This window comes from Physcomitrium patens, chromosome 25 (assembly GCF_059467195.1).
Source record: "Physcomitrium patens ecotype Gransden chromosome 25, ASM5946719v1, whole genome shotgun sequence".
Lineage (NCBI taxonomy): Eukaryota > Viridiplantae > Streptophyta > Bryopsida > Funariales > Funariaceae > Physcomitrium > Physcomitrium patens.
In genome coordinates, this window is record NC_143434.1 from 8223388 (window position 1) to 8247404 (window position 24017).

Consider the following 24017-nt stretch of genomic DNA (forward strand, 5'->3'; position numbering starts at 1 on the left):
AGATAATTATAAATTAAAAATTATAATATATAAATAGATAATATAGAGCATTGTAAATTATAATTCTTTGTAAAGTTGACCCTTAACGGGAATGGAGGTGAAAGCACAAGATATACCGCAGCAGGATTCGAACCTTCGTCAAATCTCTACTTTGCGATATCTGCCTTCGATGGAAGGCACTCATCCATCCAGTCCTAATAGATGAACGTATTCAAGCTGCTTACTTCCCTGTGGCTGCGGCTACAGTCCGGGGACCCAAGCCTGGAAGCGGCATCTGCTGTAAGCCACTGGAATTCCATTATGCGCGTGATCACTCTCACGCGAGGCGAAACGCCACCACTGGTGCAGTTGTAGACTTGATCGACAACTCTAGGGATTGTACCGACAATTTTTTTCGGGAGAATCGGTTCACGATTGAGTGGAATCAGAGGAAACGTCGTCGTGGGAGGAATGGCCATGGTCGTAGTTGCGCCGGGAGGCCTCGTAGCGGCGCCCGCGACGCTGAGCTCGTGTGGATTTCGGAGTTCATTCGCTGGGGAGAGATTGCAGGTCTCCGGGTGTGGGCTGGGACAGAAGGCCCAGCAGGAGGCTGTGGACTCCAGGAGGACGGAGAGTAGGTTTTTGGGTGTGCGGGCGCAGGCTGGGAGTTTCAACCATATCCCGAAGCAGTTTAGACAGGATGGTTTGAAAGACGGTTTGACACAAAATTTCGAGACCTGTCCACCGAGTTTGTATGGATTGAGCCCTTCTCAGATGGATACGTTTATGGTGGAGAACAATCCGTATCAAAGGCAAGCGGAGCGTGTCACGGAGGCTTCTATCTCTTCGGCTAGTAGATACCAAGACGGTAAGAATGTAGCTTTTTGTTTGAACTTGTATTTTCGATTCGAAAGATTGACGAGCTTGTGGCTGTTGCAATGGCTGCAATGAAGTGTGTATTGTTCTCAAAGATAATGCGATGTTGTAGCCGCTTCTCATGTAGGAGTGCAGAACTAAGTATGAGCATGTTTCATATTCACCTAATGGAATCTCGTCTAGTTTTAATTCTTGCCCATGATTTGAAAGCCTAACTGGCGGAATTTTGCTTACACTACAAAATTTTCCGCTGGACAAACAGATATTTCAAGTACTTTTTATTGCTCGAAGTTGAAAAGTCAAGTTATCAGTAATTTCGAGCCATGTCTTTCAAAATTATCATCTCTTCGTAAGTAGAGTGTAGAAGGTTGTTTACGTATGAGGTGAAAAAGCACAATACTTCGGCGCACCGAAATGCCAGATTTTTTGCACGTATCTCATTATCCATGGTGAGGGTTTTGATTTACTTGCAACCAAATTTTTATTTGTTTTTACTTTTATTGATTTCTATTTTGCTCTATGCTTAGGTACTGGAATGTGGAGCGCAACGGGGCTGGACGGTGCGCCTTCTCGGTTGAGCATGAGTGTAAGTATGTACAGGGGAGGAGGAAGTGCTGGCGGGCGCCCCAAGACTGCTCCTCCCGACCTCCCTTCTCTTCTCCTTGATGCCCGTATCTGCTACCTAGGTATGGCCATTGTGCCTGCAGTTACTGAGCTGATCATTGCGGAGCTTTTGTGGTTGGATTTTGACAATCCGACAAAGCCAATTTATTTTTATATTAATTCCTCTGGAACTCAGAATGAGAAGAAAGAGAGCATTGGTTTTGAGACTGAGGCATACGCCATAGCGGATACCATTAGGTATGTGAAATCCAAAGTTTACACCATCAACTGTGGACAGGCATTCGGTCAAGCGGCTATGCTTTTGTCCCTTGGAGAGAAAGGCTACCGTGCACTTCAACCCAGCTCCTCCACCAAATTGTATTCACCGAAGGTGAACCAGTCCAGTGGGTCATCAACAGATATGTGGATCAAAGGCAAGGAGCTGGATGCTAACACAGACTACTACATAGACCTGTTGGCTTCGGGTACTGGCAAGTCCAAGGAAGTGATTGCTAATGACATTCGAAGGCCTCGGTACTTCAGACCACAGGAGGCAGTTGATTATGGTCTTGCAGACAAGATCATAGAGCCACGAGGAATCGCTATGGAGAAACGAAACTACGATGAGATGCTTGCGCAGTCGAAGGCTGCGAGGGCATCGTATACTAGACCTGGAGCAGCAGCCTCAGCAGGAGCAGGAGGGCGCTAGACCAAAGTTCACTGTATCATGTTGAGTTGGTGGAAATCTCGTCAAAGAACATGTTAGCTCTGTACTGGACATTACCATGTAACTTAAATTCAACTTAATACACAATCTTCCAAGTATCTTTTGTTTCGAAGGCTATGCTCAGTACACAGCTTTTGTGGTTTCCTCTGTGAAGACGACTTAGGTTCGTATTTCTTGTTCTATATTCTTCAATGAAGCACCCACCTGACCTTCATGTTGCATTCTCAACGTCAATTGCTCTTTGTTCTCTTCAGAGAGCAGATCTTGTTTGCAGAGTGACCTGATTCTCCAGTTTTGTGTTCCACCTTTTCAGAGGCATTTTGCATATGTTGCTTGTTGTGGGTTTACATTTTGTTGAAGAAAATCGTTTTAGCTCAACTAGGGAAAAGAATAAGTTGCAGGACAAAGTGGTGATGTATATAGAAGCTAGATAGCACTTGCACAAAATTATTGATACTTCAAGACCTCTTCAATAAAGAATTGTTGCCATGTGTTTGTTTTGCTATTTTTCAACTTAGAGTTTCTTTTCTCATTTACAAACTAGTGCAATATAGTTTGGTATATTGTTTCAAAAGAATTTAAAATGTAAATAAGTTTTGTATTCCTCAAAATGTGGATGTGATCTTTTAATAGTATAGAAATAACAACAATGTTTTCTTATTGTTATTTTGTGAAACATATTCTTCTGAAGTACCACTTTTATACTAAAATAACAATGTATATATACATATATAATAAAAGGAGCATAATTTTAGATCATTTTAAAATGTGTTAAAACAGATCAAATTAATCTACATGGAATCCTCACTTCAAACATTTTTAACTATTTTAAAAGGGATAAAAATATAGAGAAGTGTAGTGTTTATTGTATTCATTGAATAGAATAATTTGTTTTTAATTTTTTCTTTATTATTCAAGCAATATGTTTTGCTTCAGGAAAACGAATAAAAATATAAAAAAATGTAAATACAGAAGTTATGTGGTAGCCAAGGAACACTCTTGAGACGAAGGAATGAAGATTAGCATCATGATAATAAAGTTTTAAGACTCTTTTCTTTTTCTTTTTTTCTTCTTCTTTTTCTTTCTTCTTAGTTTTTAAGAAAAGGAAAGGAAGAAAGAAATAAATAAATAAATAAACTTGGTGACAATATGTGTATATAATATATTGAATTCTTTGACTGCAATTCGGTTTTACTTATTTATTTCTTCCATGTTTTTTCTCTTCTATCCATGAGATTTTTCTGGATTTTTTGGTTAGAATCCATGATTACACATCATTTACAAAGTACAACATCATGAATGTCCAACCACAGCAACATCCCAATTCGATAGCTGTAATGTTTAGCAATGATGAAAACCGTTCAAGGGACAACTTCCCAAAAGAGAAGAATGAGAATGAGCATAACTCGCTAAAACTATTGACAGAGAGATACAATACTCCAGATGGAATATCTTATCTCTTATCCCAACCTTAAATTAGTGACAAACCAAACAAATTGCCCTAAAAATATCAGATCTATCACTCAAAGGTCACCAACATTAATGATCCATTGAAACCTTGATTTCGCAAGTGTAGATGTTGGTTTACAAAATCACATCTTTGTTGTCTGCCCACAACTGAATTCCGCCAGAACGTGATACTGAGTTCCAAACCATCTTGCAGTAGTGATGGGATGCGCGGATTTGTGGCCCTGAAAAAGAAGAAGAAGCACCGAAACGGCGAGAGAGGCAACACGAGCGAGCCCTCTCATCTCATAAGAAGACGCATGGAGACAGAGGCGACATTCCGAAAAGCACCGCGCGATAAAGACTAGAGCGGTGTCGTGCACTGTGACGGATCATGCATGGCTTGCACGGTAAAGCATTGGTCCACGTCTCCCTCGATCCATTCATCGCCTCCACCCGCATTCGAACACATCTCGACGACCGCCTTCTCACAACAGCATGTAACGCCTATGCGTACCTCACGTTTCTATTCTGTTTTACCTTCTTTTTTAAAGTCCCTCGGTGCTGCAAACGACAAGTCCTCATGTTTGTGTTATTGTTACACGAAAATCTCTAGTGAGCTGCCATCTGGTGCCGTTCCTGCATTGCGTGTCTGCGTTTCAAGCTTACAGTGTTTGCCGTGACTAGGAAAGCTTTGGAAGGCGTCCATGTCTCGACTTGTAACCTACCCACAGGCTCTGCATTGTTTGCAGGTCCAGCCGCTGAAGCAGCCGCGGTTCTCAGTTTCCAGAAGCTCCACGTATCGGTCGTCTCTATTTTCGGTGCCCACTGTACGCGGTCAGAGAAGTGGGGGCTTCATCCGGGGTTTTGAGGTAGGTTCGAGTGGTGTTCGTAGTAGAAGGGTGTCACTGACCATGGCTGCATTGCCTGGATTGTTTCCGCATGCTGACAGCATTGTTGTAAAAACGATGGAGTTTTTGCTTGCTTTCTCCGGGCCGCTTCAAATGTATAACGAAGCGACGGGAAAGAATATGGGTTACGCCAAGTTTGCCAGTGCGTTGGGTAAAGACAATAAGGCCATGGTACCAAGTAGGGTGGGAATGCTTTCCATCTACATAGTTGCAGCCGGGCTTGCCTCCGTGTTCTTGGCGTATGCAGTTGGCTTCCTGCCTCTCTCGTCACTATTAGAGTCGATCGGTGCTTCCGGTGCTGCATCTTTCTTGGACCAAGCTGTAGCTGCTTCCGACGATCGTCTTCTGCTTGTAGCCGCCGCTTTGTCTGTTCATTTCGTCAAGCGTTCCGTTGAGGTATCAAACCAATATCCGCCAATTGCATTACCCAACTACGAATGCCTGGACACTCGAAATTCTGCTGCCGTTGGAGCTAATTGGACTTACAAGTGTCTCCCTCACACGATTTCTTTTTGTATTTTCTCAGGTTCTGTTCTTGCACAGGTTCTCCGGGTCCATGAGTGTCGGAGATGCGGTCACAATCAGCACAAGCTATAGCCTCCAAGTCGTCCTCCTTCTCTATTCCCAACTTCTATCCGCCGACATCGAAGCACCATCCCCCGACACCAAATACCTGGGTGTAGCAGTGTTTCTGATCGGATTAACTGGCAACTTCTACCATCACTGGATACTCGCCAACCTTCGCAAGGATGGTCAGAAGAAGTACGTGGTACCCCACGGCGGCCTCTTCGGTCTCTTCGTTTGCCCTCACTACGTCTTTGAGGTGATAGACTTCGTAGGCATGGCACTCATTAGCCAAACAGTCTATGGCTGGTGCATGGTTTCCTTCGCGACCTTGTACTTGACTGGCCGCGGCATCGCCACAAAAAATTGGTACAAGAAGAATGTGGACGGGTTCCCGCAACAGCGCAGCGTCATCCTCCCCGGAATCTTCTGATTTATGAATCTTGCTTCGTAGCACCCGAATTCAATCGCAGCAAACGGGTTTTCTTAAAAGCTCATCCACCAGTACCCACAAATTCACCGCTGCAGGGTTAGGCAGTTCTCAAAATGTACACTAGAATTAATAGAATGATGCAGATGCTGGTGTCACACAGTCAATTCGGTGCGTGTCGTCGGAGATTGACGATTGTCGATGGGCTTACATATCCGACGACTGATCCATCGGAGACAACTAAGCCCCGTCTTGTGCTCCTGTTCTCGAGAAGCTTGTGGAGGTGGATTACAGAACTGATGCCACGTCGGATCCCCTCCACTTGGCATCACTTCTGGTTTATTTTCTCGAGAATTTTGCTTCCCGATCTTGTAACCGAATATTTCATCTGAAATTGATGCATAATTAATAATAAATACTTAGTTATTTGTTAAGATAGGTGTACAGTCAGTTAGTTGATTGGTAGAAAGGAAAGCATATTAGGACTTTTAAAATCCATCTTAAGATGCCCGTTTTGGGACGTTTAACTTGTAAAACTTGTTAGATTTTATATTATATGATAAAAAGTTACAAAATTAAACTTTTCGATACATCTCTTAGTTTCACAATTCTTGCTCTTTCTTTATGTGCTTGACATGCACCTCCTAAAATGTGCGCATGAAGGTGGATATTTAATTAATTAGATATTTTGTTGATTATGTTTGTATATGTAATGTACGAATTGTTGTTTCTCTTATTGAATGTTTTAGAAGAATTTAAGGGGGTCTTTGTACTGAAGAGACGAAGTGAGGGGCTAAGGTGTTCATATCCTTTGATAGATTGAAATATAAAAGTTTTGCAATTCCAAGTAGTTAAATGATTTAAGAATTGCTGCCTTCCTCCTTATCTCTTGATGGCTCCATGAGTGTGGGGGCCCCTAAGTTTCAATTTGAGATAATATAAATTAAAATCTGTGGTTCAAATTGAATACATACACTTCCTTTGAATTGGTAGAATAATTTTTCTAGAAAAATAAACAAACAAAAAAAACAGATAAAGAAAACGGTAAACCCCATGTATCAAATAATTGGAATCTTCTAATGACATGCTCCAAACAACAAAAATCCTTTGATTCTGATGGGTTTATTTTTATGAAATATGTTACAAGAATCAACATGAAGAAAACCAAAATCCTCTTACATTTTTAATAGACAATAGAGAATAGAAAATGAGTGATAGGTTGTATTTTATGAAAATTGTAAAATTTGGAGAATTACAATTTGTTAAATTATTTAGATTTTGCAAGAAAGAGTGTATTTGAGGGTAAAAAAAAAAAGTAAATTGTGGATAATCTTACCCATGGGGGGTGTGAATCTTTAAAAAAATTTAAAACCAAACTGAATAATTAAATCTTCAAAATAATTTTGCAGGGTTTAATGAAGAGTAGAAGAAAAAAAGGGAAATGAGATTTGCACTGAAAAAACCAGTGCAACCAACACCTCACCCACCACTAGATGGAGACTGTCTGTCCAGTACTTGATTGACCAAGCAAGGTAGAGAACAAAACTAAATAAATAGTGGACCCCTCCCTGTGGGAGTGGAATGAAGGAAGTGGAGTTATTTATACATGGTGTCCCAATCCGAAAACGCTGAAAATTAAAAATGCAGTTCGTATCTCGAGTGAATATAAGCGTCCTGGCATTGCCAGGGTCTGGATTTTCTCTAACTCCCTATTTGCGGTGGAGAAGACGGGCATCGATCCCGTTACCTCCTGAATGCGAATCAGGCGCTCTACCATTTGAGCTACTCCCCCGAGTTGTTCAGCAGTGAACGAAATAATGTATTGATCGTGTAATCGTTTGATGCGTCGGGGCTAACGAACGATGTTAGGTTTAAAATGTCATATTCATCCATCGTTTGTTCAGTGTGTGTTTTGTTGTGGTAGGGCTTTTGCGGTTGAAGGGTTTAGCATCGCTCCATTGCTATGGTCCTGGCCACTTCGTCGTTCTCTGGAGTTCTGTAGATTTTCTCGTCTGTGTGTGTTCGCTCTGTGGATTGAGTTGTCACGATGTTGCGAAGGAACACACGTTTGCGGCGTGAGTATCTGTATCGCAAGAGCTTAGAAGGGAAAGAGCGCGTGCTGTATGAGAAGAAAAGAAAAATCAGGCAGGCTCTCGCTGAGGGGAAGCCCATACCTACTGAGCTAAGGAACGAAGAGGCTGCTCTTCGTCAGGAAATAGATCTCGAAGACGACCAGACTCAGGGTATTTCTTCTCCCTTAGGTTCAGAGTTTCGTGATTGAATTTGTGCTGTCTTAATTAGGTTAGATGTTGTTGACTTAGACAGGGCTTAGAGTTTGTGTGAATTCCGGCTGACTTATGGAAAGTGCTTTTTGGTCGATATGGCCGCAGAATTGAAGAGCACTATTGACGACGAATATAGTAATGCTGGCATTGAAAATCCTAAGATTCTTCTGACCACGTCGCGTGATCCGAGTAGTCGGCTTACGCAATTTGTGAAGGTAACAGAACTTGGTCATGTGGTCATGTAGTTTCTATCCGTAATGAGTAGGTTGTTTTGGTTAAAGACGTTTGTGCGATGTAGGGGAATTAACAATCTGAATTATGGTCTCGTTGTGTTCGAAGGGGTTTCTCATTCCAAGGAAATTAATAATTCACTATTGTATGTGCAGGAATTGAAAATCGTGTTTCCTAATGCTCAACGAATCAACCGAGGAGGTCAGGTATGAATCGTTATTCATCAGGATAACTAGTCTGTATTTGTTGTCGAGGACCTTGATGTATAGTACTACCATTGTCTCCATTATTGCCGATTTCTGATTGTCTTGGATTATGTAGTGTGGTTGCTTGTTATTGTTTATTTACTTTCCTTGCATTAGAACGCACCAACTTGGTAATTGGTTCAACCAGAACTTGATATCCGAGCCCTATGAGTTTGGTACATCATCTTTGGATGGAACTTTTACCTTGATACCGACTATGCTTGGCTGTCTGTCTTTGCAGGTAATATCCGAAATAGTAGAGTCATGTAGAGCTCAAGAGTACTCCGACCTAATTATGGTTCATGAGCATCGAGGAGAGCCTGATGGACTTATTGTCTGCCATCTACCATATGGCCCAACAGCTTATTTTGGTCTCTCTAATGTGGTAAGTAATTCTTTTCTGCGTCCTGTTTCAGTTAACCCATGTTCGTAAAACTCAAGAGTGCCTCTCCAGAGGGTCCTATCAATTTGATGATGTCAAAGTCCAGAGTCTGCAAGTTGATTGATTTTCTCTGCTTATTGTTGCTAGGTTACAAGGCATGATATCAAGGACAAAGGTGTCCTAGGTACTATGTCTGAGCAATATCCTCATCTCATCTTCAATAATTTCAACACCAAGCTTGGGCAGAGGACCGTTAATATCTTGAAGCACTTGTTTCCAGTCCCAAAACCAGACGCGAAACGTATTATCACATTTGCTAACCAATCGGACTATATTTCTTTCAGGTTAGTGTGTGTTCTTCATATGGTTTTTGGTACTGATCACTTTTTGATTCAGATCCACTCATTTCGGTGACATTCACTCTTCATTTTAGACTTAGTTGGGGTTGGGTGGTGAAATACCAGGCATCATATGTACGAAAAGCCGGCAGGTGTAAAGTCAATAGATATCAAAGAAGTTGGTCCACGGTTTGAACTTCGGCTTTATCAGGTAATTCATCGTTGTCAATATACTTTGTTTTTCTCTCTGATGTAAAGCTGCCTATAATCAATGCATGTCAAGCCATGGCAGTACTATACTTGAATTCTATTTTGTTGCATTGTTTTGTTATTATCAATGTTTCTTTGCTCTCTCTCTCTCTCTCTCTCTCTCTCTCTCTCTCTCTCTCTCTCTCTCTCTCTCTCTCTCTCTCTCTCTCTTCGCCTGCATAAATTTGTGAAGAGTTAAATTTCACCGCAGAGGACTATGTTTCTGCTTCTGTTATGTGATTGAATAGGAGGTCTTCCTATTCAATCATTAACGGCTTTTCCTGCAGCTGTTTTTTTAACAATTTTGATGCAATTGTTTGTTGTTTAACAGGTGAAGCTTGGGACAATGGACCAAACAGAAGCTCAGAATGAATGGGTAATAAGACCATACATGAATTCTGGAAAGAAACGTATTGCTCTTTGAAAAATGAGCTTTGTACCAGTCTTTCTCAACTTTTATTTAAATTACCCTTTTCACTACGAATTCTAGGCTGTGACACACACATACCAAGAAATTTGTTTTTTTATTTGATTAGCATGCGTTCATTTTTCATCTTTGATTGTGTATTTTAGAATGACTTTCGGATGAAGCATCTTTCGAAGACGTGAATTCCGCCTAACAGGAAGATAGCAACGAGTCTCATTTATGTTGGGTGTGGAAATTATTCCATGCGCATTACTAAATAGACCGGTGGCGCTTCCCATGATGAGCCTACTAGTTACAGTCTTCATCCTCACAATACTTTCTGGTTCAAGAATTTGTCAGCATATGAGATCAACTAAAACTTGGCGATTTTGCATAAGCCGACTACTCGGATCACGCGACGTGGTCAGAAGAATCTTAGGATTTTCAATGCCAGCATTACTATATTCGTCGTCAATAGTGCTCTTCAATTCTGCGGCCATATCGACCAAAAAGCACTTTCCATAAGTCAGCCGGAATTCACACAAACTCTAAGCCCTGTCTAAGTCAACAACATCTAACCTAATTAAGACAGCACAAATTCAATCACGAAACTCTGAACCTAAGGGAGAAGAAATACCCTGAGTCTGGTCGTCTTCGAGATCTATTTCCTGACGAAGAGCAGCCTCTTCGTTCCTTAGCTCAGTAGGTATGGGCTTCCCCTCAGCGAGAGCCTGCCTGATTTTTCTTTTCTTCTCATACAGCACGCGCTCTTTCCCTTCTAAGCTCTTGCGATACAGATACTCACGCCGCAAACGTGTGTTCCTTCGCAACATCGTGACAACTCAATCCACAGAGCGAACACACACAGACGAGAAAATCTACAGAACTCCAGAGAACGACGAAGTGGCCAGGACCATAGCAATGGAGCGATGCTAAACCCTTCAACCGCAAAAGCCCTACCACAACAAAACACACACTGAACAAACGATGGATGAATATGACATTTTAAACCTAACATCGTTCGTTAGCCCCGACGCATCAAACGATTACACGATCAATACATTATTTCGTTCACTGCTGAACAACTCGGGGGAGTAGCTCAAATGGTAGAGCGCCTGATTCGCATTCAGGAGGTAACGGGATCGATGCCCGTCTTCTCCACCGCAAATAGGGAGTTAGAGAAAATCCAGACCCTGGCAATGCCAGGACGCTTATATTCACTCGAGATACGAACTGCATTTTTAATTTTCAGCGTTTTCGGATTGGGACACCATGTATAAATAACTCCACTTCCTTCATTCCACTCCCACAGGGAGGGGTCCACTATTTATTTAGTTTTGTTCTCTACCTTGCTTGGTCAATCAAGTACTGGACAGACAGTCTCCATCTAGTGGTGGGTGAGGTGTTGGTTGCACTGGTTTTTTCAGTGCAAATCTCATTTCCCTTTTTTTCTTCTACTCTTCATTAATTAAGGAGATATCTGCATGAGCTTAATTGCCTGAAGAATTTGGAGGAAGCAAAAGGATGCAATGCTCCCCAAATCCTTCAGTGTAATGGACTGAAGAGCCACTTCTCAGAGCACCGAGGATTGAATGAAGCAGCACTCCACTTTGCTCATACCGAATAGAAATCGTTCAGTTTCGACATATTCTAACCACGTAAGGAATGCACAAGTGCCCCTGTCATAACGTGACTGTCTGATGGGTTTACTATGTTCCCTGCCACAGAGACATCTACTCTTTTTAAGAAACTATAATCGTCTGTTGGTATTTAGAAAGAAGCTACAGGAAAATACTACTACAGGCCGCTCATCAGATGTTGCTTAATAAGTTGTTCGTTATCTTCGTTGTAACTCAATACGACACGAGAGATTGACCGGGGCATACATCGGTGCGTGCAATTAGAAAAGGTACAGATAAAATTAGTACATAGGCTATAGAAAGAGGCGAGCTGGTACCACTGACACAGCAACTGATGTACTCAGACCACAATCTGCATCTTCGGGTGCCTTCTTCGGGTTGATTTTAGATAGTGAAGATCCTACCAATTGCCTAGTACAAGAACAAAATTATACCCAATGTCTTACATCCAATGAAGACATGTGAATTTGGGAAACATCTTTGCGATTGTTATAATCACAGCTAATTGTGCCGTGATATCCATGATGAACGATTAACCTCATTGTGAAGGAGACGCAGAAACCACATAAGCTTCAGAACCAGTGTTCTCCATGCAGTTGGAACATGATTTTCCACGAATTCAGATTTTGATATCATCCATCTAAAGTTCCCAGTAAAATACTTTTAATTTAAAGAAAAAAGCCTACCAGCCAAAACTACACTTAGAACACAAAAGCTTACGCGGAATCTAAAGACTATCGTGTTCTTAAGATGCCCTTTCTGTGTTGCTAAGGTTGCTAAAGTTTTCGAAACCAGAATGTATGCATGATCTACATGTTCTGATAGCGGCTGCACAGCATACAATTAGAGCATCACCATCAAAAGCAGTTGAGTGAAGGATTAAATAGAATTAAATAAGTTAACGTAATTCTGTACTTGTATAATCTGTGACTCTACACAATAGCACACAAGTCCAACAATTAATAGCGAAAATTTGTTGAGAAGAAAGCCAACTGCCTTCGAGTAGATAGCAATACCTCAATCTGTACACCTTCATCGTCGGGAACGGCATCAGCAGGTATAGCCCAAGTCACTTCTGGACCACCTTAGATATTATCCTCACGAATTAACTCTATTCTGGAAGATTCTTTTTTTTCACCTTGGTTTCCGAACTAAGCTGTACGATACAGAAACAACGTCATAAATTCGATGTAGTGATTATGACATCAATGGTTGTCATCGAAACATTTGCTAAACAGGAATCACACCAGTTATGATGTTACGCAGGAGACACCACTATGAACAGGGGTAAGATAGCTTATGGGAGACGAAATCAGAGAAAATGAAAAACAGCACAATTCTCAGGATACAATGAACTAAGAAACATCAGAGACACTTTCCACCGAGATTTCCTCGTTTCACTGAAATACAATTGCTTTCTGCTCCAACGAAACCGACCCACAAAATAGGAATAACAAGTAACAAGAACCAACCTCGTGCGTGAATGTGACCTCCTTTACTTCCTTGATCCAGCGGACGCAGCAGCCTCAAGTAGTTCTTGTTATTCCTTCAGGAAAGTCCTTGCGGGGTGTGAATAAAGTACCTGACCTTGCGGACTGTGAAGACGGTGGCGAACATAAATCATGGTGAACTTGGTGAATGAACGTGAAGCCAATCATTTGAGAAGCCTTAATGCGAAAAAAAATTAACAAATTTTTGAGAAGACAGTTCAATCAGTCCCAAAATTTCCAGGCTACTCTTTTAGGCATGGAGGTCTTTCAATTGACAGATGTGAAATGCTAAAGCCAAAAAAAAACCCACATGCCATTCTCACATTGAATGGCCACCATCTGCTTTACAAGGACTTTTGAAGAACAACGCAAGGACAGTTACAAAATCGAGTTTCAACACATTGGTTAAAGCCAAAAGACGGCATTCGATGACATGAAGCTGCCACAGCGAGCAACTACAGAGGTTCCCCTTAAGCAAAATAGTGCTATGGCACTAAGGTCAAAATGAAAAAAATAGAAAAAGAAAAACGCCTTGGCCAAGGGACCAAAAGCGAAAAATTATAATTCAAATCTTGAAGTAGAAACTAACACAGGTTAACGATCTCTAGCACACCAGGCAAGGCAAGGTTCTAAGGAATGGGATATCATCTTTCTCTATTAACTACACTACAACAGCACCTCACACTTTCATTCTGGACAACATCTTCACACACCTACACTGGAAAGACCCGGTAGGTTTTCTTTCTGATCTACACGTTAATCACTGCAAAGGGCCAAGTCCTAGAGAACACTGACACCACGTTAAAGAGGTCTTTTTACAGCAAACAAGTGATCTAAACATTTCAGGTTCTCTAACTCACTGAGAATAAACATATGTATCATGGAGAAGAAAACAAACACCAGTCACTTGACAGGGCAATAGCACCATTCAAGCTTCGCTAGCTTTCCCTCCATGGACTCTCTTTTTAATCCTGAATTCTTGAGTAGCACATGGTTGTGTACAGACTCTAAAAATCGACCTCCACAATGAGTCACATCTGACACAGTGTAGACTCCGTCAGCCTGGTCATTCTGAGAAACAAATCCCTAGACAATGCAGGGAAGGATGAAATCGTAGAAGGCAGAAGGAAGAAGGAAGAGGGTATTCGAGCTATTCGATCTATCTCAGCGATTCGACTAATCTTAGTCCAAGACAAAAGACTAGCTTCCCACCATTGCCCTCTGTCCACCAGGAAAAGTTTTACCAAACCCAGTTGGGCTGTTCGTTACGCTGTCTGAGACTACACTAAAATAAGCTTGGCTGCGTGTTGCTGCTGCAGCTTCCAAACGCCTCCAAGTCTCTTCACGTTTTTCATCTACGCTGTTAGCTTTCGCTACGTCATCTTGGTACTTGCGGTCACATTCCTGAAAAAGCTCTTGGTCCATTTCCATAAACATTTTACGAACGTTCACAGTAAGGGTATGCACAGTCTGGTTCCAGTGACTAGTTGTGTTCCTCACCAGAGCAGGGTAGATTAAGGGAAGTACCACATGACGGTTCTGAGCAATTAAGCTCACGATGTGGTCATTATTCCATAAGAATAGTGCGCGTTCCGCCACCTGCAGAAATCAGCAACCCAGTTGCGTACTGATTAGGGTGATTCAACAAGCAAGAAATCCCACATCTCAAAAACCTGCTACAGTACCATGAAGAATGCTTCGAGCAGCTACAGCAAATCTGCTTTAAGCTAGTATAATGTGTACAACCATCAACTGATTCAAAAAAATAATGTGATGGTTGAATGTCCACAATAGAAAAATCTCAACAAATCAGGGTAATTTAGGATAAACTTCATAACCTTGCAGCTCAGGATAAGGATTAAGTGCAATATTTACCTGGAAATGGGAGCTGTTGAGACAACGACTGAGCTGCCTGAAGAGGGGCACCATGCAGCGCTGAAACTCTGCGCCCTTAATCGCTTCGAGGACTTCTTCCAGCTCTCCCAGAAACAGAACCTCTTTCTGACTATTGGTCAAGGGCCAGTACTTAAGCATACCCCTGATTACTGTATCCGCCAGCTTGAAATCCTTCTCCACGAACTGAATAATACAATAGGAGAGTTGTTGGTGATACGTAGAAACGCCTTTGGGTTTGTGGAGTGGTAATAGAGCTCGGACAAGAAAGAGCTTATGCTCTTCCTTGAGAGGCAGAGCAAAGCCGTTAACAATACTTCCTAGAATCTCCAGAAGTTCAGCAATGCCATTGTGCTTCTCGGTCTCGTAAATGAATCGGTAGAAGATATTGTTGATAGTCTTGCGTATAAAGGGACGGTGAACCATGAACTTCCCGTAAATCCTGTGCAGTATCGTTTTCAAATACTCCCGCTCCCGAGGATCCTCGGAATCAAAGCGATCTAGCAACCTAACTACAAATGAATGATCAATGTATCTCTTAGCAACCTTGGCATCTGTTTCGGAAGACACCACGTACCGTAGCAGGAACTCATATACGATTTGCAAATGCGGCCATGCGGGGTCCATGACAGGCTCTTCGTCGTCTGCCTCACCCTCGGCGCCCGTGTTTTCGTGGTGGGCAGGAGGGAGAGTGCGGAACAGGTTGACAACAAGCATTCGAGTGACATCTTCAAATACATTCTCTGTGAATTTCCCTGTCCCCGACGTCACGTAATCAACCAACTCCAGCAGTGTCTGTCTCTTAATCTCTTTCTCTTTCACATCCTTCGTTGGATCTGTGAAGTCGAATGTATGGCAGCAGAGGTTGAGCTTCCTGGAGAACAGAAACTGTCGTTCAGAAACAGGTACATCCCTGAAAGACGGCAGAGGCTCGAAAATTCCCATGGGCGACTTCTTGTCCTGCGGTTTCGGTGAGCTCTGCGCAAGCACCGAGGACGCAAGAACCTCTCCAGCTTGCCGCACCATGGGCATGGCAGGATTCCGTGTCCCAAGAGGATTTACGTTAGGTTTCAAGACTGGCGGAACGGCCGGCGTTGGTAACCCTGACCCCGACCCTGACCCAGCTGGGGTCGGAGATGGGGGCGACGCCGCCACAGGGTTTGTGGCTCCTGCGTCATTGATTTCTACTGTCTTTGCTGCACCCCTCTGGCGTGTAATCCCGAATCTCAGTTTGAACACCATAGCTGATCATTCATCTCTCTAATCAACCCTTCAAATCGTCTCCGTCTCCTCTCATTGTCACCAAGTATCTTTTCTCACCCTCGTTATACTACCCTAATAAATGCCGACAAAGCATCTCACCCATGCCTTTATATTATAGGGAGCACACGATGTCGTGCGACAAAACCTTTTCTGCCGTTTGAAGCTTTGCATCCTGTTTAGAGAAGAGCACCTCAACTTGTCAAACTGCATGTTCACAGAGGACAGAACTCAGAGGAAAGAGTAAAGAGCCTAAAGCTTCAATACTTTGTAACACATACACACCGCATATTAGATAACTTCGAAGCTACCTCATGTGATCGTTAAGCCCACAGTAGAACACAAAGCAAACACCCAAGGCCGGTGCAAGTTGCCCAAAAACTTAGGGCAACACACAAATTCAAGAAAAACACAATTCCTATCAACTAAGCCCTCAAACTACGATCACAAGTAAAACAGGCGAGTCTCTAACTTACACGGAACCCTCCAGGAACCCAATCGCTTTATAAGACTGAAGCTAGACCACCCATTTATCGAGTTTATCCCCAGACTTTGATTGCGAACTATTGTGCTCTGCTAGATCAGTAAACCTACTAATGACACTCTACAAGTACTGCAGTACTGCCAGAAACGACTAAAGTTCATTCACGAAATAGAAAACCCACAAATCTGAAAATGCATCACAAATCTTGCACTGCTTCTTAACTTCCTGGGAACTACTCCACCGAAGCAGAGATCCTTCGTCACCACATGAGTGTTCAACAAGATCTCGATGCCCGCCAAAGTCCATCAAAGAAGCTTCGTGAGTATCCCAGAGCACCCCACTTCCTGTATCCCGACACAGACAATAGAAGTCATGAGTTTTGGTAAGCTTACAATCTTTCTTCAATCGACCAAAGGCCACAATCGTCCCGCTCTCCCGTGCACTCACACGCAACAACCGAAACTAGCTTCCAAACTAGCTTCCAAGAATCTGCTACGACCATTAGATGCGGCTCATTCCTTCCGTGAGGGGATGAGGGCAGAAGAAGGGGATCTGAAACGGGGTGGAGAGAGAGAGAGAGAGAGAGAGAGAGGTCGGAAACCTAGTGCCCAAGGGACCAGGGATACAGGGGTGATATGGATCTGGGCAGGCTGCTTTCTCCAGAGACATGCCTGGCCATGTGAGGATTTTTCTAATAAGGCCCCGGTTATTCTATATTTCTGATGTGGTGATTCATTCTTTCTAAAACTCCTCCAAGCATATCGGATTCCACCATGTGCACGTTCAGTGCAAATTGTAAAAACCGTGAGCTTGAGCTGTTTTACTTTGCTTTTTTAATTTGTAAAATTTAGTTTCTCGGAATTCCTCGATAATCCGCTAAAGTGGAGAGCCGGAAAAAAATAAAAATAAAAATAAAAACAGCTGGCTGGGTTTGCTTTCCAGATGGGTGATCGCAAAGAACCAAAGGGTGGTAACGATTATTTTCTCTAAGGAAGAGTTCTCCATCACCGAAGCGATGCAGAAAATTGTGTTCGCGCTCCGTCCTTTCTTCGCTCTCACCGCACACAAATGTCTCCGAAGATATCGATGGATGCTGCGACTGGATTAAATAAATAACTGATTTTCACTCTCGGTTAACCGAGTTCACACTGAGCTTGGATATACTTACTGTTATCTTTCTGATATGCTTACTGAATGGCTTTCTCGTCATCATCCTGTACACGTATTCCTGATTCGATACGTTACTAAACTTGATACTAACACATTCAGCGCTTACGGTGCTTTTCGTCTAACCAATCGTCTCCAAAACTGTGGACTTTTCCAATGGGCAATGTTCAGCACATTTTGGTTTAATCCAGCAGCTAAATACCGAAAACAGTTTTCCGTAGGTTGGCGACGTGGAGTAAGACAATGGTGTCGTCGTCGAAAGTATTACGTATAGCATGATCCGATTCCCTACACACTACCGTTCTCATTATTAACATCAGGCGCGACGTAAATGTAGGGTATTCTTTGACATGTGGCGAAGACAAGACCCATTCTCCACCAATGCTTTCGACCTACTTCATTCATGTACTAGACAACAAGCGTAAGTGGCCTCCAAGAATTCAGAACAGTATGGTTGGTACCTAGACTGAAATACTTCTTTCAAGTACTAGACATTGTTGAAATCTAGCGGTCACCGCTGTGTGATCGAACTTTTATTAGACATTTCATGTGCTTCGGTTGAAGAGAAGACCTTCCAGATTGCCATATCCACACGTCGGCATTAAAACATGTACACACAGACTTGCAGATTGGGTTAAGCATAGTTTAGGCAGATATGTCATCGGCAGACGGAGGGAACGATGGAAAATTTCAGACCAGGTGTCAAATTCAGAAATATCATTATCGTTGTCGTTGCAAACTGGTGAGAAAGATTCACCACAGCCATCGACAAAAAAATTCTAGCTCATACCCTCTTCACTGCAACGAAGTGCACCTCCACCAACCTATATACAACCTAGGCCTTTTAACGAAGACGTTCTCAAATCGGCTTTCGATCATTCATCACACTTGACATCGAGGCACAAGTGCGGCGAGCTCATCAACAGTGGGCGTTGAGCAAAGTATTGGAGCTGAGCAGACGCCTGAACAAAATGCTGAGCTTCATCATCTACTCCGACTGTCGCGTCGACACCATTGCTTATCCAGTCGATTTGAGCGGCTCTAAATGCCGTGTCCAGAGTCAGCCTTTCCAGTTACCTGCAAAGACAGGAGCATTCGAGGGTTCAAACAAACCGGAGAGGGATCCACGGTCTACAATCTCGGATGCAACTCGCACATGCGGACAACGAAAGATAGCCAACGAACCCATTGACGCTACAACCCCAATTGGAAGTAAAGTATCGTAAAATATTCGATACAATCCAGCAACCCATGGGTTCGCTTCATTGCTAGAATTATAATTTAGAATCAGCGCATTGAACAGGAGTGCGACAATGTGTGTTCCCACAGACACTTACATAGAAGAACGATGAAACGGTGACGAGCACATCATTCTATCGAAGAATCTTTCAAGATAGAGAAACCAAAATTACCGTGGCTATCCAAAAAGGCTTGCTGGCTTGGCCCGCAGCTTGGCCTGCTCGTCGACGTTGTCAAAGGCTGGATGGTGTAGGACAGCCTCTAGCAGCCGTGTTCCTCTCAATGCATTCGTGAGAGGCAAGTGACCCTCAGGGGTAGGGTCGGCAACATCCCACATAAACTCAAGAGGGAACTTCTTGTATGTGTCCTGATAATCATCCAAGGGCCTAGTCCACCCCACCTTCCTGAAGAAAGTATTCCAAGACTTCCCTGAATTGTTCCAAATCTTCTTCTGAACGCTGTAACCGAATTTGCCGTTACTGTACTGTCTCCACAGGCTGTCTACCTTGGTTAGGTCAGAAGCAGAGATAAATTTCACCTCGGAGAAATACACCCATTTCCTCTTCACTGCCTCCTCCCCAGCCAAGACGCACAACAGGCGTCGAGTCTCGGCGTCAGCAGCCTCCCATTCTCCCGCGGCAAGCTTTTCCCTCAAGGTTTCGAGAGAGGCACCGGAATCCGTTACCAAATCAATGGTGGCTAGCTCCTTCACCCAGGAAGCTAAGAATCAATTTCAATCCAACATGGGATACATAACAGAGAGACTCTCCAGGCATTCAATCACTCACATTCAAAAACAATTGATTCAAAGACAAACGGACACACATGAGGAGAAACCGCGTCAGCAAGTACCTGTTCAACACCATCGCGCTTCTGGCTAGAGACCGCAACCGCGATGGAGGAGCGACCGGATACCACACTGACCACACCAGGAACACGACCCACAATCTGCAATGCACCGACACGAAGGCTCTTCACACCCAACGCAGGAACACACGCGCTGGACTTCCCGGGGGTGACACCGGCACTGGGGGTATTGCCAGAGGAGGCAACCACAGCACCGGAGACGCAAAACGCAGGAGAACTCTGGAGCAACGCCATGACGAAGCAGGGCCAGAACCAAAGGAAAAAACCACCCCTACCTAAGGTTGGGACTGAGCTAAGTGGGGTGTCGACGCTGCGACATGAGGCAATGGTGGCCTCACGTGGAGATTTCGCCCACTTTCTGACAGCAATTGCAAGTCGGGGACTTTGTGGTGGTGAGCTTAGGAGGATAAATCTCCACAACAGCGTAAAGGCAATCGAAGCGAGACTCGCCCCGGCGAAGACGTCGACGACGGCGCTACACTGAGCTCCCTTCGCCCGCATCTGGATATGGTGCCGTCCTTCGTGGCAGGCCACCATTGGGTCTCCAGGATCGTGTTCCACTCTACAGGCAGTCGGGAACCGGAACGAACTTTTTTGGGAACGTGTGTGCACTGGTGGTTAGGTGATTTCGACCAATCGGTGTCCGTCGTTGAGATGAGGCTGAAAGTCGAAGTTGATTACGCTTCTTCTTAATTAGTTTACCTGTTTTGTTTTGTTTTTGTTATTTATTTATTTATTTATTTATTGTGTTGTGTTGTGTGTGCGTGCGTGCGTGCGTGTTTCTATTGATAAATTTAACAGCTCTGTTACTGTGACCTTCCCCGAACTGGAAGTGTGTGTGGCCTGGGATTGGCTTTTGACCCGTATTACTGTCGTCGGTGACCGTACTATTCAACGTCGATTTGCTGCTGTGGTGTGAGGATTGCTTCTGGACTGTTTCCGCGATGCCTGCTCATATTCTCGAATCAGAACTTATCTGGCTAGTTGATAAGATACGAGAATCGGGGAATTGAGTTTGCTCGCTTTAGTGATATTTTGCTTGAATGATGAGCGAGAGAGAGAGAGAGAAAGATTTGATGGGTTAGGGTACGTAATACTGGGATGCTGCCTTTGGGAACTTTCACGTGCCAACCAACCCTGAGTTCAGAAGAGGCTTCTGCTTGGATTCGTCCACTTTAGTGATGTAGTCTAGGTTGCATCTCCACCTTTTGCCTCTTTTTTGTCTCTCAGTGGTTGAGACACGAGAAGACGAGGAGGAGGCTATCTGCAGTGGAAACTGATCTGTTTGACCACAAGAGATTGATGACAAGGGCAAGGCGCGACGTGAAACGACGGCGTCGCTGTCTTGTTTAGCGCCGATTGCACTTACCCCACGGAACGGTAACACAGTCGCATGTGCCTTCCGTAAGAATTTCGGTACAGTTTCCTGTCCATTTCGGCTGCGATTGTTCGAAGCTTTGAGAGATAGGAGTGTCTACATCTCTCTAACCTGGTGGGCGACAGATTGCAACACCAGCGAGGAGCTTCGATTCCTCCGAAATCACTGTGGGCAGCTTCGAAGGCAAAGCCAAGAACCAGTTCGGACGAAATCGATTATTTAGTTCCATTTCCACATTTGATTGTCTCACGCTTTTAGAAGGAGGGGCTCACCTGGGCACTAAAATTCACAGTGGTCGGTTACCATGTCGGCTCAGAAATGGGGTCATTGAATGCCAAGCATCACTCTCTTCCCAAGGCTTGGGTTGCGATTTATGACCGCCTTGACTCCGGTGCCAAGTTGGTAACACATCGGATCCCGGAAAGCACAGTGCGGATTTCGATGCGCGCATTGGTGATGGATTGCGACAGTGTGCTATCTGTCTGCTGAGCGGGGGTAGGTGCAAGCTGCAAGGGTGCTCAATCACGATCCCAGCCCTAGACTATACTGGACTGGACTCGACTCGATGGAAAACAAACAAACAGAGAGAGAGAGTGGAAGAGTGGGAGAAAGGAGGGCCCCATGTGAGCTCATTCCCTGCACTGCACGGCGTTGTTGCAGATGAAAACGAAGATGAAGATGTGCAGTGAGGTGAGGCCGAGTTGTGTTTTATAAAATAAAGAAAATATAATATAATATAAACAAACAAATAAAGAAAATTTTGAATTAGATAATTTTTCAGGCAATTATTATAATTTTTTAGAAAACAGCTGGCAACTTGTTTTTTTATAAAATAATTATTGTTTCCTTCTCAACCACCACCCTTTTTCAAAGCAAAGAAAGGAAAAAAATGTACAAAAAAAAGAGGCATATTATTGGTTAATTGACAACAAGAAGGTCACATGGAATGTAGCAATATCAATTGAGGATGTAGCATTAATAATTTTCTCTTTCTCTATCTAACTATTTGTATATGTATGTATATATATATATATATATATATATATATATATATTTTCATAGATATATATAAGTATTCTAGTAATTACCTATATGATTAGGTAAAAGCAAATAATAGTAAATAAAAGTAGGTTTATAATACTTTCTAAAGAAGCTTCCTAAAAGCTTCATAAAAGTTGCTTTGACTTTACATGTATTTGTAGTTGATTAGTAGGTTAACAACTTGGTCAACAAGTTAACTACATCATTAGTAGCTTGCGGAAGAAGCGAACTTTGTGGCACACATAAAGAAAACTTGCCTTATGAGTTAAGATATGTGTCTAATAAAGTCAATATATTTTGGAAGTCATATGGGACAACGCTATGTAGCTCTTAGTTAAGTGTATATATAGAGATAAGAATCAAGCCTTCTTGTCTCTTGTCAACACTTTTTTTGTCTTTAGTCTGATTTCAAGATTTTTTAGTCTTCTAATTTTTGACAATAGCCATTCTAATTCAATATTATATCATCTTTGACTATCCTTCTACTTCCTTTCAGTAAGATAAGATTGTATTGAGAATTTTCTTTTTTCGAGATTCATGTCTTTCACAATTTGATAAGAATGCTAACTTATTGTTTTTTTTCTTATTTTAGAAATAAATGGATTATTTTACTTCTATTTTTATATTTTAAAGATTATGGACTATCTACCTTTAAATAAAAAATCTTATTTTTTAACACTGATATTTTCCTTAAAGAAAGTGGAGTATTCTTCTTTATGAAAATTTTCATTAAAAGTTGCAAATTACCTTCTTCTTATTTAACTTTTTAAATTTATTTGAATTATCTATGGAAGAAATGATAATGGATGCTACTCTTATCGGAAGTGAGAATAGATTTGCAACTATTGTAGATTTTCATGAACTTGTCAACACTCTTAGAATAAAAATCTTATGTATTTCCAACTTGAATCATGGAAGTACTATGCCTATGTCAATGGAAGAAGTTCAAAACCTACAACAAAAAGTTGTGCAATTGAAGGAATCAAGTAGATCGACCTTACAACCAAATCTAGGCAGTTTTACTTCTATAAGTACAATAAGGACAAGGATTAGTATGCTTGAAAAGTTTGATGGAACAAGATCAAAATTTTGAGGACTTTGGCAATAAGTCAAGCTCTATCTAAGATTGCATCCTTTCTAATACCTTGATGGATTTACTCAAGTCGAATTCATAGACACACTTCTATCAAAAATTGCTCTCTCTTAGTTTGCACCTTTAATAGAAAAGGATTTGCGACTCTTTTATAATTTAAATTCATTCTTAGAGGTGTTTACAATCACATTCAGAAAAAGTGATCAAGAAAGTGTAATAGAGATCAAACTTTTATCTTTATGGCAAGGATCACTGTCAGCCACTATATATATTACTAAATTTAAAAACTTTGTTTGTGATGTGGATTGGAATGACAAACTCTTTATTAATCAATTTTGATATGGATTGAAGGAAAATGTCTAAGATTTGTTATTAACAATGCCAAAAGGAGAATCTTTAGAATAATTTATTGCTCAAGCCATTGCATGTGATAATTGATTATTTGAAAGATATCAAGAATAAAGATTTGACTAGAGAAGAATAAATCAAATAATAACAATAGTTTCGAAGTTTTCAAAAACTTATTCATTGAGGTCAAAACTAATGCAAATTGATACGATACAATTTAAATCCTTCATAAAGTAGGAAAAGACTTGATAATGTCAAGAGGGCTTATGCTTATATTGTGGAGAAGCTAAAATATACTGCTCAACATTGTCCAAAAAAACAACGCAATCACAAAATGAGAAGCATGGTTGTCGAAGAAGACGAGGTATTATTAAGGACATACGTATGTAAGCCAGTAATTACATATATAAATAGGTAGAAGTAAGTAAAAATAGGTAAAAGTAAG

The 24017-nt window shown here is 42.1% G+C and overlaps 6 protein-coding genes, 1 long non-coding RNA gene and 2 other non-coding genes across 13 annotated transcripts; 4 read left to right on the forward strand and 5 right to left on the reverse strand.

The window, feature by feature from the left end:
- Window positions 1–288: 288 nt before the first annotated feature.
- LOC112277594 (ATP-dependent Clp protease proteolytic subunit-related protein 1, chloroplastic) lies at window positions 289–2283 on the forward strand. Of its 2 annotated transcripts, XM_073531452.2 has the most exons (3): window positions 289–847; window positions 1383–1441; window positions 1757–2283. In XM_073531452.2, exons 1-3 carry the CDS (start codon window positions 451–453, stop codon window positions 2165–2167), a joined length of 867 nt encoding a protein of 288 aa, XP_073387553.1. In that variant the 5' UTR covers window positions 289–450; the 3' UTR covers window positions 2168–2283. The 2 variants fall into 2 exon arrangements, with proteins under 2 accessions (XP_073387553.1, XP_024365885.1); XM_024510117.3 differs by having other exon boundaries at window positions 1383–2283.
- Window positions 2284–3733: 1450 nt separating this feature from the next.
- LOC112277182 (uncharacterized) lies at window positions 3734–6126 on the forward strand. 2 transcript variants are annotated; one of them, XM_024509239.3, is made up of 3 exons: window positions 3734–4131; window positions 4384–4938; window positions 5069–6126. In XM_024509239.3, the coding sequence occupies exons 1-3, from the start codon at window positions 4030–4032 to the stop codon at window positions 5537–5539; spliced, it is 1128 nt and encodes a 375-aa protein (XP_024365007.1). In that variant the 5' UTR covers window positions 3734–4029; the 3' UTR covers window positions 5540–6126. The 2 variants fall into 2 exon arrangements, with proteins under 2 accessions (XP_024365007.1, XP_024365006.1); XM_024509238.3 differs by having other exon boundaries at window positions 3910–4131; window positions 4366–4938.
- Window positions 6127–7255: 1129 nt separating this feature from the next.
- On the reverse strand, window positions 7256–7328 carry TRNAA-CGC (transfer RNA alanine (anticodon CGC)). Its single transcript has one exon. It is a non-coding gene; the product is annotated as a tRNA-Ala (tRNA).
- Window positions 7329–7505: 177 nt separating this feature from the next.
- Window positions 7506–9750, forward strand: LOC112277207 (uncharacterized). The gene is made up of 7 exons (XM_024509284.3): window positions 7506–7779; window positions 7927–8036; window positions 8208–8258; window positions 8539–8682; window positions 8827–9023; window positions 9144–9228; window positions 9598–9750. The coding sequence occupies exons 1-7, from the start codon at window positions 7584–7586 to the stop codon at window positions 9688–9690; spliced, it is 876 nt and encodes a 291-aa protein (XP_024365052.1). The 5' UTR covers window positions 7506–7583; the 3' UTR covers window positions 9691–9750.
- Window positions 9663–10635, reverse strand: LOC112277208 (uncharacterized). Its single transcript, XM_024509285.3, has 2 exons — window positions 10310–10635; window positions 9663–10162 (listed from the first exon to the last, which is right to left on the reverse strand). Exons 1-2 carry the CDS (start codon window positions 10503–10505, stop codon window positions 10029–10031), a joined length of 330 nt encoding a protein of 109 aa, XP_024365053.1. The 5' UTR covers window positions 10506–10635; the 3' UTR covers window positions 9663–10028.
- A 125-nt stretch (window positions 10636–10760) lies between these two features.
- TRNAA-CGC (transfer RNA alanine (anticodon CGC)) lies at window positions 10761–10833 on the forward strand. The gene has a single exon. It is a non-coding gene; the product is annotated as a tRNA-Ala (tRNA).
- Window positions 10834–11919: 1086 nt separating this feature from the next.
- LOC149986292 (uncharacterized) lies at window positions 11920–12976 on the reverse strand. The gene is made up of 3 exons (XR_016500840.1): window positions 12785–12976; window positions 12329–12468; window positions 11920–12140 (listed from the first exon to the last, which is right to left on the reverse strand). It is a non-coding gene; the product is annotated as an uncharacterized LOC149986292 (long non-coding RNA).
- Window positions 12977–13318: 342 nt separating this feature from the next.
- On the reverse strand, window positions 13319–17063 carry LOC112277123 (serine/threonine protein phosphatase 2A 57 kDa regulatory subunit B' beta isoform). Of its 3 annotated transcripts, none has more exons than XM_024509120.3 (3): window positions 16832–17063; window positions 14678–16130; window positions 13319–14401 (listed from the first exon to the last, which is right to left on the reverse strand). In XM_024509120.3, the coding sequence occupies exons 2-3, from the start codon at window positions 15935–15937 to the stop codon at window positions 14003–14005; spliced, it is 1659 nt and encodes a 552-aa protein (XP_024364888.1). In that variant the 5' UTR covers window positions 15938–16130; window positions 16832–17063; the 3' UTR covers window positions 13319–14002. The 3 variants fall into 3 exon arrangements, with proteins under 3 accessions (XP_024364888.1, XP_090103523.1, XP_090103524.1); XM_090247397.1 differs by having other exon boundaries at window positions 14678–16162; window positions 16832–17027; XM_090247398.1 differs by lacking the exon at window positions 16832–17063 and adding an exon at window positions 16432–16797.
- Window positions 17064–18289: 1226 nt separating this feature from the next.
- On the reverse strand, window positions 18290–20362 carry LOC112277124 (uncharacterized). Its single transcript, XM_024509125.3, has 3 exons — window positions 19698–20362; window positions 19019–19551; window positions 18290–18683 (listed from the first exon to the last, which is right to left on the reverse strand). The coding sequence occupies exons 1-2, from the start codon at window positions 20247–20249 to the stop codon at window positions 19024–19026; spliced, it is 1080 nt and encodes a 359-aa protein (XP_024364893.1). The 5' UTR covers window positions 20250–20362; the 3' UTR covers window positions 18290–18683; window positions 19019–19023.
- Window positions 20363–24017: the final 3655 nt, after the last annotated feature.